At 39.0% G+C, this 15,946-nt stretch overlaps 1 protein-coding gene across 1 annotated transcript in view; it reads left to right on the top strand.

Moving 5' to 3' along the window:
- LOC126260723 (Down syndrome cell adhesion molecule-like protein Dscam2) overlaps positions 1 to 15,946 on the top strand; it is a 329,702-nt gene that overhangs the window by 136,594 nt on the left and 177,162 nt on the right. Inside the window, exons 11-12 of the mRNA XM_049958060.1 lie at positions 8,096 to 8,227; positions 10,390 to 10,687. Of these exons, the coding sequence (XP_049814017.1) occupies positions 8,096 to 8,227; positions 10,390 to 10,687 (430 nt within the window). The remainder of the gene's footprint in view (positions 1 to 8,095; positions 8,228 to 10,389; positions 10,688 to 15,946) is intronic.

Raw genomic sequence — 15,946 nt, 5'->3', positions numbered from 1 at the left:
TTGATGTAAGTTTCGTCATACTGTCTTTTTCACCTTTTGTGAGTTGCTTGATGACTTACTGGTTGAAAGCATGGAGCTTGAAGTCATTAAATGACCTTCTTTACTCTCAAAGCCTTGATCAGGAATCTTTAGTGTCGCATCTTCCATGTGAACCACCAGTGAACTTTCAGTTCAATATCTTGTTGCAACACATTTAAGTCAACATTCCATTCTATATTTTAAAATCAACAATTTGATTTTGCAATTTGACAAACATAGAATAAGTAACAAACATGAATCAAATATACTGCAGTCAGAGAGCTCTGTGCAGATTGACCATGCCGAATTGGACTGTACATAGCAATTGACAGCTTGAGTAGGAACTGTACCTTTTGTTGCACAGCATTGGTTCATGTAGCCCAGGGGATGGAGCATAGGCAGCAGAGAGGTGAAATCCTATTACCTTTCGAGGTGGATGCAGGTGAGAGAGAGATGGTAGTGGAATGTAGTTAACACAGTGTGCAGTGACAAATGGAGGGAGAAAGCATCAGTATGGCCGCCACGTGCATACGTAGTGACAAGTATTGAGTTGCCACATACCTGCTTGGGGAAATTAAATTCTTTTGTTTCTGATTGTAGAATTATTATGCTGTTTTTGCCTCATTTTTGGCTACAAACTGAGAAGAAAAAATAACTTTATAAAACCATCATTGATATAATATTTGAGAGACTTGCTTTTCTCAACATCTGACAAGACAAGACATGATGTGTTTTTTTCTTTAGGTTGTTATTATTTTAGGAGAGCCCTCTCTGAGGTCTAGTGGAGGGCCAGGGCTCCAAGGAACACACCTCAAGTATCGCTGCTGTAAAACATGAAAACATGTCACTGGAAGCATGTCAAATTTGCTCTTTGAGATTCAGGTTATGTGAGCGAATGAGCGAACTGGCCACTCTTGCACATGATTCTTTGCTGTTGAAGATAAGCTCTAAATGACTGAGTGTTTCCATCTTGTTGAGTGCACTCATCACCTGATGCACCAGCAGTAGGGCATACATATGTGTCAAAGATGCCATCTCTATACTTGCATATGAAGAAACCTTTTGCTATCTGTATCCACTAGCCAACATAAAGACATATTTTCATTCTAAGTCATCCCTTAATGATGACAGGTTCTGGTTGTTTATCAGATCTTAATCGACCTGTTGCCACTTCACAAGCCAAACCGGGACCTATCTGCAGACAGAATGCTTCTCTATTAATATTGCATGTTGTGCATTTGCTATAGTACACACTGAAAATACTTCCTCCTGCGATGTGCAATACTCATTTGTTTGATTGTCTCACATACACACCACCTTCATGGAGCCTTCCATGCCTTGTGTTCAGTGATAAGTCCTTCCAGTGTGTGCAGCAATGGTAGGCCGTAGGTGTAATGGGAACATCACCATTTTCTTGTGAGCACATAACAGCAAATATTGGTACCCAACATACCCTTTGGCTATTCTTGGGTGAACCTTCTGGATATTGAATTTGTGATTATAATTGTTGGTACTCTTCATGAATAACAGGAGATTGGGTTGAACTGAGAGTGCCATCTTTCTGTCAGAAATGCAGTTGTTTACCGTTGTGACATATAATTTTGTATGTATAAATTTTCGGTGCCTACAGTGTCACGTCTTTCAGTGTCACAAATTTTTATTTTTAAAGGGGATCACTTAAGACTATTTCCATGGGTTCGCCCCTCAAATTTCTCCCACATATCACAAAATTATCTTCTGATGTAGTACAAACTGAAAAAATAAATTCCTTTTAAAGCACAGTTTCGTGTATAATTTATATTCAAAACCTTACACCTGTGTCACAGAACAAATCCTACATCGAGAATACTTTACACAAGTTTAAGGGAAGAAATGCCTCTGATAATTATTACAGTGTTTAAAGAACATCAAAATATGAACAGGCTGAAATGAACAAACCGTACATGAGACTATGTTAATCAATTCAACTGTAAAAAGCTAAGGAGCATATTATTAGCAAAATGAGAAATATGCAAAAGTGAAATGCCAAAATGAGCACTTCTCAATTGGGAGTAAATCAAAACAATCAGAATGGCTGAAAGAGAGCACAATTACATGAGCCATAAACGAATAAGAGCTAAGCAACTAAGCAAATAAGAGAATAGGCAAAAATGAGATGCCAGCAAAAATGAGAGCTGGCCGAACTCTGTCGGCACTTACATACGGTTGCGCTCGTGGCGGCACCTCGCGGCCCGTACGCAACACGCGTGCCTGCAACCACAATGCATTCTTAGCACTCGCAGCGGTGTCTAGTGGCCCGTACGCAAGTTGTGCGATTGCTTTCGCAGGTCGACCCTTAATCTATGATGTTACACCGTGTTAATGGATTCTGCTATCACTGTTTGGTAGAGTGATCACATATTTACAGACTGTGGATGGCCTTTCAAACCAAAAGCCGTTTCACAAAATAAATTAATACTGTAGAACAAACTGTATTAATAATGTAGAACAAACCTTAATGGCAGCGACGGTGGAGAAGGAAGACTTCGGAACTGCGTAGCTGGCAGATGAGGCAACCCTCTTTTCTGGGGATTAAATGAGAAGGGAACCACTGCCTTGTGGTGGAGGAGAAACTCCAAAGGCTAAGGGAGACAACCCCAACAGAAAATCCTTCCTTGCGTTAGGCCTAGCAAGCCAGTAGGAAGTCTTCATATATTGCTTTCAAAACACGGATGAGCCTTGGAACGAACCACTCAGGATTTGACCCCACTGCTTCTTCAAGTACTGGTGCAAATGATGGGAGACCTGATGATGTTCATCAGTACAAGAAGATGAAACCAACTGGACTAAAAAATAACCTAAATATTGGCACCCTTAATATATTAACACTCAATGGAAAAATGAAAGAAATGACAGATGTACTAACATAGAGGAAGTTAGATATATTGGGATTAAGTGAAACAAAGTGGAAGGGAAAAGGTGAGAAGAATTTGAGAGGAGGAGGAAAACTGTACTGGAGTGGGAATAACAGGTATGGAAGAAATGGTGTGGCAGTGATGGTGAATAAGAATGTACAAAGCTGTATTGAAAATGTGAGATATATATCAGACAGTATCATAATCTTAAACCTGAGATTCCAAAAAGAAACACTAAAAGTAATCCAGATTTATGCACCTCATGTGGGATGTAGTGAAGAAGAGAAGATGGACTTTGGAAATGTGTTAGAAAACCGTATAGAGAGTGCTAATATAGTGATGGGAGATTTTAATGCACAGATAGGCAAAGACAGAAAGGGATTTGAGCAAGTATTGGGATGTTTTGGATATGGAGGCAGAAATGAAGGAGGGGAAAGACTCCTGGATTTGTGCCAGAGGAATGGAATGAAAATAGCAAACAGCTGGTTTATGAAGAGACAAAGTCGTGTTATCACCAGGTACAGTTGGGATGGAAGAACGAAGAGTGTAATTGATTATATTCTGATAGATAGGGAATGGGGAGAGAAAGTAACAAATATGAAAGTAATTCCAAGTGTGAGTGCAGATGGAGACCATAGATTACTGGTGGGACAATGGAAAATGAATCAGTGTGTGAAAAATAGAAAACAGAAGAAAGTAATGAGGATACGGGATTGGAAATTGAAGGAGAGTGAATGCGCTGAGAAGTACAGATAATTAATAACACAAAAATTTCCAAAAGAAGTTTTCTGTGATGTAGAAAAAGAATGGAGTTTATTCAAAGACACTTTAGTCGAAGCAGCACAAAAAGTATGTGGCAGAACATCTGGAAAGGAAAAAATAAGACAGACAAGTTGGTGGGATGATACCACAATCCAAGCAGTTAGAAGAAAAAATGGAGAATGGAGAAAATGGTGGAAAACTAAAAATGACGAAGACCATAAAACATATATAGAGGAAAAGAAGAAGTGCAAAGAAATAGTGGAAACAGCAAAGAAAAAGGTATGGGAAGAGTTTACAAAAAAACTTGAAGAAGATGTGAAGAGCAATAAGAAAATGTTCTATAAAATGATGAAAAATAAAAGGAAGGCTTCTGAAGTACCGGTAAAGATGGAAACAGAAGACGGTACCATTATTGAAGATCCAGGGAATATAAAAGATCTCTGGAAAGAACATTTTAAGAAGCTGTTAAACGCTGAGGAGCAGGTACATGAGGAAACAACAAATAATGGAGAAATTGAGAGAAGTTGGGAAGCAGAATTAGGGCAAATTACACGGGAAGAAATGGAAAAAGCTGTGAAGAAGATGAATGGCGGGAAAGCCTCAGGACCTGATGAAGTATCAGTGGACATGATAAGAGCAGCAGGTCCAGTGGGAATGCAGTGACTATATAGAGTACTATCAAGCATGTGGAGAAATAGTAAAATACCTGATGACTGGAGAACAGGAGACATTGTTCCCATCTTCAAGAAAGGCAATAAAAGACTTTGTAAAAACTACAGAGGAATAACCCTCATGAGTCATACAGCCAAGATTTTTGAAAGAATTTTACTAAATCGAATAAGTGAAAAGATAGAAAAGGAGCTGAGTGAAGAACATCATGGGTTTAGGAAAGGAAGGAGCATGATCAACCTGATATTTTCTATCCGTCAACTGATGGAAAAAAGTTGGGAGCATAACAAAAGGGTGATAATGGTTTTTATAGACATAGAAAAGGCATATGACTCAGTTGACAGGGAAAGACTCTGGGAAGAACTGAAGAAGATAGATATAGAAGATGGACACATTAATGTTACAAAGACAATGTACAGAGGCCACAATTGTAGAATTAGAACACCATTGGGGAACTCTGAATACTTCGAAATAAGACAAGGACTTAAGCAAGGAAGTATTCTATCTCCTGTGCTTTTTAATGTTGTGATGGAGGGAATGAATAGGGAAGTTAAAGATATAGTAAAAGAAAAAGACAAAAAGATGATTTTTGCAGATGATATGGTAATATGGGGTGATAAAGAGGTAGATGTACAGTTACAGCTTGATGCGTGGAAGGAAATAATGAAAAGGTATGGATTAAACATAAATAAATATAAGAGTGAAGTAATGGTATTTGGAAGAGAGAAAGGAATCAACGGAAATATTACCTTGAATGGAAGGCAATTTCTACCAAACAATAAAACATCTGATTTGGAATAATGAAGTTTCAGAAAGAGCAAAACTCCTTATGTATAAGAATTATTACATCCCTATTGTCACCTATGGTGGAGAAACATGGACAATGACAGAAAGGGACTGGAGCAGACTGCAAGCAGGGGAAATGAAATTTCTCAGAGCAGTTAAGGGATAAACAAGAATGGACAGAGTAAGGAATGTAGAGATTAGAAAGGACCTCTAACAAGAAAGTATGAGAGAAGAAATTGAAAGAAAGCGATTAAGATGGTGGTATGGGCATGTTAAGAGGATGCATGGGCAGAGATTCCCCAAAATTATGGAAGAACTAAAGATGGATGGGAAAAGACCTTGAGGGTGTCCAAGAACACGGTGGAAAATAGGAGTGAGAATATCTGTTGAAAGGAGAGGTGTGACCTGGCAGTAAGTGGAGGAAGAAAAGTGGTGGGAGGACCGAGCCAAATGGAGAGGACTTGTCAGCACCCAGACCCGACAATAGCTGGAGCGGGATTCGGATATAGATAGATAGAACATTCACAGCAGTTGTTTGCTATGTCAAGATGTTGCAAGTGGATTCAGTGCCCTGTCGGCTTCCAGTTGGCAGTTTTGCAGTGCACTACTGTGGTAACAACAAACTCATCTTTTACAGGAAATGCTTAAATTTTCCCAGTATGTTGTTTTTACAATTTTTCACTAATTCATCGAAAGCATTGTATTCATTGGGAATCTTGTGCTTTCATTCATGGAGCTGCTGTGATATTTCAGAGATTATAATACTGACAAACCATAAAGGCTGTGACTTAAATCTAGATAGAGTTTTCTTAGTACTGTGAATGAAATCATCGCCACACCAAAGTCAGCAAGGGAGCTGCACCCTTCAGTGACTCCATCATGGATGGATCTGGTCTCAACTAAAGCTGTCAAGCAATGAATAGGAGGGAGGGAAGGCTTGGAGATTTGTCGACTAAATCAGATCACAAATGACAAGAACCAAAAGATTTTCTCCAACTTAAGCTGCAATGTTTGTGACGGCAGTGAAATCCAAACAGCAGCATGTCTCAAACAGTGTACTGGCCTGATATTATTTTCTGTGTTTTATAAATTAGTTTTAAAGTATTTGTTAGCTGTGTGTTTTATACCTTATTTGTTGAACAATATGCATATAAATATTGTACTTATGTGTATTCCTGACATGAAATAAATATATGTATAGTGATAGGTATAAGCTTGTGCTTTTCATGTATGCTCTGCCATGAAGTTTGAGTGTGTATTATAATGATAGAAGCCTTAATTTTTTCTACTGAACAAAAATGTGTGAGTTATCATGCTGTCACTTCTGGGATCAGTCACTTACAGAGAGAGTGCTGTTTTGACTAAAATATAAGCTTACCGCCTGAAATGTAGGTAATATGCCATTAAAGCGTGAAAAACATAGTTAAAATTTTTTGTGCAGTAATTACTATATCTTGCAAGAATGTGCAGACAAGTCAATTGAAACAAAATAATTCATTTAGTTTTTGTTATCATAACTCTTGAAATGGAAAACTGTAATGGATAATTATGTTATATGTGTTTTCTTTGTATTCATGAAAGCATTATAAATGGCATGATATTGCATTAATCTTGAAAACATCTTCAGACAACAGTCGTGTTCATGAATAAACAGTAAAATTGAAAATTTCAGGTGTGCACTATTTACCCAATGAACAGTTGAGCTTTTAAACTTGTAAGGAATTAACAACTCAACAGTTGCTAAAATCAGCGTGAAAGGACATGTTTTTATTTGTATGTTAACAGCACTCACTAAACTATGCACAATAGTGCTTATTATCTTCAAGGAGAAGTTTGTATGAAGTGCTGTTTGATCAAAAAATGGGGTGTAATTTTTGATGTTGGAATTTGTAGTCTGGTGGAGACGACAGAACTTGAACCAGGATAACTACATGAAACAATTTAATAGTTAAACTTCATCCAACAGAGATTATAAATTCTCATATTTATTTTCTGGTATAATAATTGAAGATGTGAGTGGAAAAATTGGCTAACACTTAAATGTAAAAACTTAGAGATAAGTATTGCTATCTGTTGCTGGGTATAAGAACTATCAAAATTGACGTTGGTCTCACCCCTAAATATCCTAATGTGATATTTAAGGGTAAGACTAGTGTCAATTTTGATAGTTCGCGTACCCAGCAACAAATGGCAACAGTTATTTCTAAGCTTTTACATTTGAGGGTTATCACGTTTTTTCGCACGTCTTCAATTCCCACATGAACTGAGATGAAATTGTAACTGACTGGGATGATATTCATACTACTAGCCACAAAATAAAATTTGATAACAAATGTACAATCTGTCAGCTTTCTCTCAATAACACTTCAGAAACCGAGCGAGGTGGCGCAGTGGTTAGACATTGGACTCACATTCGGGAGGACGACGGTTCAATCCCGCTTCCGGCCATCCTGATTTAGGTTTTCCGTGATTTCCCTAAATCGCTCCAGGCAAATGCCGGGATGGTTCCTTTGAAAGGGCAAGGCCGACTTCCTTCCCCATCCTTCCCTAATCCGATGAGACCGATGACCTCGCTGTCTGGTCTCCTTCCCCAAAAAACAACAACAACAACACTTCAGAAGCAATATCCACTTCATCCAGTGCATGCAATTCTTAAGTGCAATAATGGCTGAAGATTCATATGTGCCCTACACTTATCAACTCTATCTGTTTTTGTCAGGAGTTCCAAAAGGTGTAATGCAGCATTTGCAGATACCGAGTGGTACTTCATCTGCCTAAGCTGCAGCTGACTTTTCCTCTACTAGGCTTACATCTACAGTCAGTTCTGTTCTTGAATGAAATAAAGTGTATTCTCTCCTAGGTTTCAAAGTTAGTAAATAATTCAAACAGCCTGAAATTTGTGTAGTATTCCTTTAGACTGTGAGTACATAGAGAGAAGAGTTCTAAGACAGATTTCTGTATGACAGAGCCACCTCGCAGCCCAAGCAATCTCGAGTCGGTGATGATCAGCAGCCGATCAGTGAGTATCAAGTGGCAACATCAGACATCAGATGCTGCTGAGGTGACGAAGTATATAGTCCAATACAAGGAAGGTGAAGGTAAGCTTAAATGTATTGGTAAATTACGCACCTATTCAGCTCCATAAAACGAATTTCATGTGGTTCTTTACACATATGTATTGTGGATTACACTTTAATTTCACAATAATTTATAAGTAGTAGGCACTTTGCCACACTTTTCACACCGCATAAAAAGAAAAGAAACAAGATTATAGATTAACCTCACAATGACATTCACATCATTAAGGGTGAAGTGTCAACTCGTGCAAGGTTGGGGCAAGGGATTTCTGAGGGTTATGTTTAATGTGCCATTATGACATTCAGCTGAAGTGTCCACTCCATCCTACTTTTCCTGCTGTAGACCGAGTCTGTTGTTCACAGTAATTGTAAAAGCTGATTGCTCCAGTTATGAGGTGCATTCAAAGTGGAATACAGTTTATGCAATTTAAGGTCTAGTGAAATAGAAAGATAAAGGATCCTGCAGATTAGAATACTACTGGGACTGGGTTCTCCATTTTAAGCTATGGCTGGTTTCAGAGCTGTGTCCATTATCAAGTGGCAGGCACGTGTACAAATATGCTAACATTAAATGCGGAGAAACAGTTCTTAATGTTGCTATAACCCTGTATATCATACTTGGATACACTGTAATTGGGTAGATGAAATATCTACTCACCAAGGGGCGGCAGGAGAAAATACACATACTGATATTAAAATTTGCAAGCTTTTGGAGCCACTGGCTTTTTCTTCTGGCAGAGAGCATTAACTTAGTGGTAGTCATACCAATGCAGAAGCTGAACAGAATTTACATAATAGCTGATACACAGCATGTTTTGTTTTACAGGTATACGTTCCTCAGTTACAAGGCAGATTACATTGCTGTTGGGGTTGAAAGGGAAGGAAGAGGGGTGATGGAAAAGGACTGGTGAGGTCTAGAAAAGGGGTAGAGTATGGAAAAGTCACCCAGAAACACTAGTTGTTGGGGACTGCATTGTATGAGATTTGACAATCTGGGAGCTGAAAGATGAGAAGTAGGGTAATAAGCAAGACAGAGATTCGTGCACAAGTTAATTAGAATAGAAAGTTAAGTGTGTATGTGATAATGGCATGAGGAGGTGTCAAAAACAAACAGGTCAGAAAATGTAAAAGGGAGTGGAGAAAGGAATGGTTGCTGGAAGAAATGCTGACACCAAAAAATTGATGTAAATTAAGGCCAGGTGGGTGGCGAGAACCAAGGATGTGTTGTAGTTACCACATTGGATCTCTGAGAAACTGGTGTCTGGGGGAAGATTTCAGATAGTTTTGTGGTAGTCATACCATTGCAGAAGCTGAACAGAATTTACATAATAGCTGATACACAGCAAGTTTTGTTTCACAGGTATATGTTCCTCAGTTACAAGGCTGATTATGTGGCAGTAGAAGTGGTCTCTTTGAGAATCGAGAAATTCTTGGACACATTTCCCAGTACATTTACTTCCTAATGGTGTTTGTTGCTGACTTGCAATTTGCGTAGTCGCAGTTAAAGATGTAAAATATAATCATCATATAGACTTGGACTCCTTGAGAATGGAAACAGGTTTTCCATCTTTTGCACCAAGTACTAGTTAGTTGAATAATGGGGGAAGCAATAGATGGGAGCGATTTGAAGCAGTTGCAAAAATTGTTATGACTGACATGTATCATTCAGAATGTTGATTCCAGTATACAAACGGTTGGCAGGCTACACATAGCTACTGAGCAGGGTGGCACATGATTAGCTCACGGGACTCATATTTGTTATGATAGCAGTTCAAATCCCTGTCCACCCATCTCGATTCAGTTTTCCTAAATCACATAAGGCACATGTTGGGGAAGTTCCTTCGACCATATCCACTCCAGTTTCCTTCTCCTGCTCCATCACCAGTCATCTTGTTGTTGACAGAAGCTTAAATTCTGATCTTGTTTCCTTCCTTCAAATACTTCTTTTTCAACAAGGTTACAAATTTGGGTGAAATTAATGGAAAGTTATATCTTCTTCACATTGCCTCAGTGATTCATGTTTACATAATTCACGTTTTTGCATATTCCCTTTGATTTGCTTAATTGTCTTATTCAGTTATTGCATTCTACGATAATCTTATTTGTAAGTGCACCCAAAAAATTCAGATGTAGCAGTGTTTTCTTGTGTGAAGTAGTACAGTTATTATGCTATTGTTTAACAGGAATTTGGCAACAGCTGGAGAAGACTGAATCACCCTTGCAACTGTTGGCAACAATTGAAGACCTGAAGCCAGCCACCCGTTACACATTCCGTGTGCTGGCAGAGGGTCCGGCAGGGCAGAGTGTGCCTAGTGCAGAGCTGTCCGTGCGTACGGAACCCCAGAGACCAGCAGGCCCACCTCTGAATGTGTCCCTGAGGCCAGTGTCCTCCACAGAATTGCTTGTCACGTGGGCACCCCCACTGGCCGAGTTGCAGCATGGTGACATTCAAGGCTACAATGTGGGATATCGTGAAACTAGGTCAGCTGATTAGCTCAAAATTGCAGATCACCTTCTCTCCTTGTGTCTACATCAAAACATCCCTGTTTTAGCACCAACAGAAGTCATTTGCATGTTTATTTTCTAAGTAGTACTTGCATCTGTGTCTATACAAGAGTGAATATCTATGTATTTGATTTATAAGTATGTTACTGTCTTTTCTTTTGGTTTCAGCAAGAGTATTTATCATACACACTTTCGTTTGTATCTTGGCTGTACGAAAATATTATCAAATTTCAAAGACTTTGGTTACATAAGCACTTTTGTACTAATGATGCAGTAGAAGTATATCCTATGAGTAGATAAGTCAAAATCAAAACTTAAAATTTCTTTAGATCAGTTACTGAGCAATACAGAGAGATTTGCAAATGAACATGCAGTTATTAAGTGGCTCGGTGGTAAATGGTAAAGTATACCAGATTGCAAATTCAAAGTCTCATATCGCTTCTTTCACCTATGGCAGTGTTTGTTGATTTGAAAACTGCTGAGGTACCCTGTCATTCAGAATCCACATTAAGCTTTAGGTCCCCCTGTAACTGGCTGAGTAAGTTTGTTCAATGGTCAAAGGAAAGCAACAGCATACCACTTTCAATAGGACCATGCCAATTAAAGCAGTGGAGTGTTGAAAACAATCTTTGGACTGATAACTGCTGTGCTTTATTTTAATTCATTTCTTAAATTAGTTTGGTTATTTATAGTGTCACATAGAATCTGGAATCAAGAGTAAGTTTGTCAACAAGAACTAACACTTCACACTGGAAACATGTTTATTAGGCACACACTAAATACAAACAGAGATGAACTGCATTCTTGAGCAGAAAGTCCTCCTATTTACAATGAGATGACAAAAGTCATGGGATAGTGATATGCACATACACAAATGGTGGTAGTATCACATACACTAGGTATAAAAGGGCAGCACATTAGCGGAGCTGTCATTTTTACTCACATGATTCAAGTAAATGGGTTTACGACTAGATTATGGCCTCACAACAGGATTTAACGGACTTCAAACATAGAATGGTAGTTGGAGCTGGCTGCATAGGACATTCCATTTTGGAAATCGCTAGGAAATTCAATATTCCAAAATCTACAGAGCCAAGACTGTGCTGAGAGTACCAAGTTTCAACCATTACCTCTTACCACAGGCGACACAGTGGCTGACACCCTTCACTTAATGACCGAGAGCAGCGGCGCTTGTGTAGAATTTTCGGTTCTAACAGACAACACTGTCTGAAATGACTGCAGAAATCAATATGGGATGTACAATAAATGTATCTGTTAGTACAGTGTAGTAAAATATGACGTTATTGAGCTATGGCAGCAGATGACCAATGTGAGTGCCTTCGCTAACAGCATTGCATCGCCTGCAGTGCCTCTCCAGGGCTTGGACCATATCAGTTGAATCCTAAATGACTAGAAAACATGACCTGGTTAAATGAGTCCCAATTCCAGTTATTAAGAACTGGTGGTAGGGTTTGAGTGTGGCACAGACCCCATGAAGCCATGGACCCAAGTAGTCAACAAGGCACTGTGCAAGCTGGTGATGGCTCCATAATGGTGTGGGCTGTGTGTACAAGGAATGGACTGGATCCTCTGGTCTAATTGAATTGATCATTGACTGGAAATGGTTATGTTTGGCTTCTTGGAGACCATTTGCAGCCATTTATAGACTTCATGTTCCCAAACAGCGATGGAATTTCTATGGATGATAATGTGCCATGTCACTGTGTCAATGGAATTTTTATGGGTGAAAATGTACCATGTCACCAGGTCATAACTGTTCACAATTGGCCTGAAGAACGTTCTGGACAGTTTGAGTGAATGATTTGGCCAGCCAGATCACCTAATATGAATCCCATTGAACATTTATGGCACACTATCGAGATCCCAGTTCATGCACAGAATCATGCACCGGCAACACTTTTGCGATTATCAAGGGCTATAGAGGAAGACAGCCCAGTATTTCTGCAGAAAACTTCCAACAACTTTTTGAGTCCATACTACATCGAGTCGTTGCACTAGAAGATCTGAGATGATAATAGGAAGTATCCCATGTGTTTTGTCACCTTAGTGTATATTTAAATGGAATGTTCTAGCAAGATGCAATGTTTTTTGAACGGGGAAGTCCCAGAATCTTAAAAAAAGAGGCCAAATCATAAATAATTACACAAGGACTCATTCGAATCAATGACCCACACATCACCAGCCAGCAGCTGTAACTGCAATGCCCTGGCAGGTGACACACAAGTGGCATTCCTCTCCCTCCTGAATAAACATCTGATGTTTTGCCATGGATTGTAGCTTCAGAAATCTGGTGCTAGCATGTAATCCTTCATAAAGCAGTGCAGGTGGACCCTATATTCTGGCCATGCTCTCACATCCTCACAGTAGCCATCTCATTCAAGTATAGTTACTTCCATTAGTACGAAGGGACTATCAAATAGGCCTTCATGTTCCTTGTATCATGCCACAGCACAAGTATAAGGTATAGTGCAAAGGACTGCTTTTGTCTGCTCAGTGTGTCATGTTCATCTTTTACTTTGTAAGTGACATAGAAAAAGTGATATAGGGTTCAGTACAGGCCAAAGTAGAGCTGAAATAATTTTTCTGAAAGTCTCAACTTCAGCACAGATCTGAAGACCCTCACTAGGTCACCTTGTATATGTACCAACCATCTTCTGTCTGGATGAAGAGCTGTTTGATGTAATCATCAGCAGCATTTTCAAGTGGAAAGAGAAACAAGGTATCCATTATAGTTACAGCCTCTCAATTGCAGATCAGAAAAATGGTTCTCAATATGTACTGTTTTGCATTGCTTTGTTTCATGCGAATGTTGCACCAAGTACTATCTGATCCCAAACCCTCTGCTCAGCATCACTGAACGTTTACATCTATGTGCATACTCTGCAAACCACTGCAAAGTACGTGACAGAGGGTATGTCCCATTGTACCAATTATGGGGTTTCTTCCTGTCCCATTCGCATATGGAGCACACAAAGAATGATTGTTTGAATGTGTCTGTGCACGCTGTAGTTACTCTAATTTTGTCCTCATGATACCTATGTGACTGATATGTAGAGGGTTGTAGTATATACCTAGAATCATTAGTTAAAGCCAGTTCTTGAAATTTTGTTATTAGACTTTCTTCAAGAGTGTGCCAGTTCAGTTTCTTCGGCATCAGTGTAACACTCTCCCATGGTTCAGTTGAACCTGTGACCATTAATGCTGCCCTTCTCTGTATAAGTTCAACATCCACTTTTAGTCCTATGTGGTATGGGTCCCGTACACTTGAGCAATACTCTAGAATGGGTCGCATGAGTGATTTGTAAGCAGTCACCTTTGTATACTGATTGCACTTCCCCAGTATTCTACCAATAAACTAAAGTCTGCTGCCTTCTTTACACACAACTGAGCCTATGTGATCATTCCATTTCATTTGGATACAAAGTGTTGCACCCAAGTATTTGTATGAGTTGGCTGATTCCAGCTGTGACTCATTGATATTGTAGTCATAGGATACAACGCTTCTTGTTTTGTTTTGTGAAATGCACAATTTTACATTTCTGAACATTTGAAGCAAGTTATCTAACTTTGCATGATTTTGAAATCTTATCAAGATCTGACTGAATATCTATGCAGCTTCATCCAGACAGTACTACATTATGAATAACTGTATCATCTGCAAAATTTCTAAGGTTCCTATTAATAATGTCCGCAATGTTATTAATATACAACAAGAACAGCAAGGGGAACACATGAAGATATTTCGCCATCTGACGATAACTCATCATTCAAGATAATGTGCTGTGTGCTCCCTACCAGAAGTCCTCAGTCCAGCCACAAATTTCTCTTGATATCCCATACGATTGGACTTTTGACAATAAGCATAGTTGTGGTACTGAGTTAAATGCTTTTCAGAAGTCAATAAATACTGCACCTGTCTGACTGCCTTCGTCCAAAGCTTTCAGTATGTCACGTGAGAAAAGTGCGAGTTGGCTTTCACATGATCGATGTTTTTGGAATCCATGCTGGTTGGCATCAAGGAGTTCATTCTGTTCAAAGTAGCTCATTATGTTTGAGTTCAGAATATGTTCTAAGATTCTACAACAAATCAATGTCCAAGATACAGGATGGTAGTTTCATAGATTGCTTCTGCTACCCCTCTTGTAGATGGATGTTACCTGTGCTTGCTTCCAGTTGCTAGATATGGGTTTTTGTTCGAGGGATCTACAATAGATTAAAGTTCCGCCTCGACTGACATCTCTGCCCAAACTCTTTGCCTTTACAAATGTCTGCTTGTGTCTGTGTATGTGCGGATGGATATGTGTGTGTGTGCAAGTGTTTACCTGTCCTTTTTTCCCCCTAAGGTAAGTCTTTCTGCTCCCGGGACTGGAATGACTCCTTACCCTCTCCCTTAAAACCCACATCCTTTCGTATTTCCCTCTCCTTCCCTCTTTCCTGATAAAGCAACCATTGGTTGCGAAAGCTTGAATTTTGTGTGTATGTTTGTGTTTGTTTGTGTGTCTATCAACCTGCCAGCACTTTCGTTTGGTAAGTCACATCATCTTTGTTTTTAGATATATAGATTGAAGTTAGACATATTCATTATAGAAACCTGTAGAGATTCAATATGGCCCTAGAGCTTTGTTCAGTTTTAATGATTTCAGCTGTTTCTCAACACCACTGACACTAATACTGATTCCATACATCTTTTCAGTGGAACGAGGATTAAAATTGGGCAATATTCCAGAGTTTTCCTTTGTAAAGGAACATTTGGAAACACAGTTAAGCATTTAAGCTTTTGCTTTGCCCCCATTTCAATTCCTGTCTCTTTTTTCTAGGGAGTGGACACTAACTTTGGTGCCATTAATAACCTTTACATACAACCAGAATTTCTTTGGATTACAGTGGGAACATATCTGCCAACATCTTACTAAAATTCGTATGTGGGTAGTTGGCAGTTGCCATACTGTGGATAATGTTGTATTGTTAAATTAAACAAATCTCTGTGGCCAGGGATAATTACATTTGGTGCTTCATGCATCAGAATTATGTCTTCTACAAGACATCGGTGATTTCCAAAGTTTTGAAATTCCTCAGCATTGCTCACTTCTCTGATAATTATGCCTCTCCATGTCAGTGATGCTTTGTTTCACCATTAGTATTATTTGATGTTCATATGGGTGAAGTTATTAAGCACAATGTATGAGATGCCATCATTACTTTATTGTTCCTCAT

Source organism: Schistocerca nitens, chromosome 5 (assembly GCF_023898315.1).
Source record: "Schistocerca nitens isolate TAMUIC-IGC-003100 chromosome 5, iqSchNite1.1, whole genome shotgun sequence".
NCBI lineage: Eukaryota > Metazoa > Arthropoda > Insecta > Orthoptera > Acrididae > Schistocerca > Schistocerca nitens.
The sequence above is the reverse complement of the archived record's forward strand: the minus strand, read 5'-3'. Positions and strand labels throughout refer to the sequence as shown.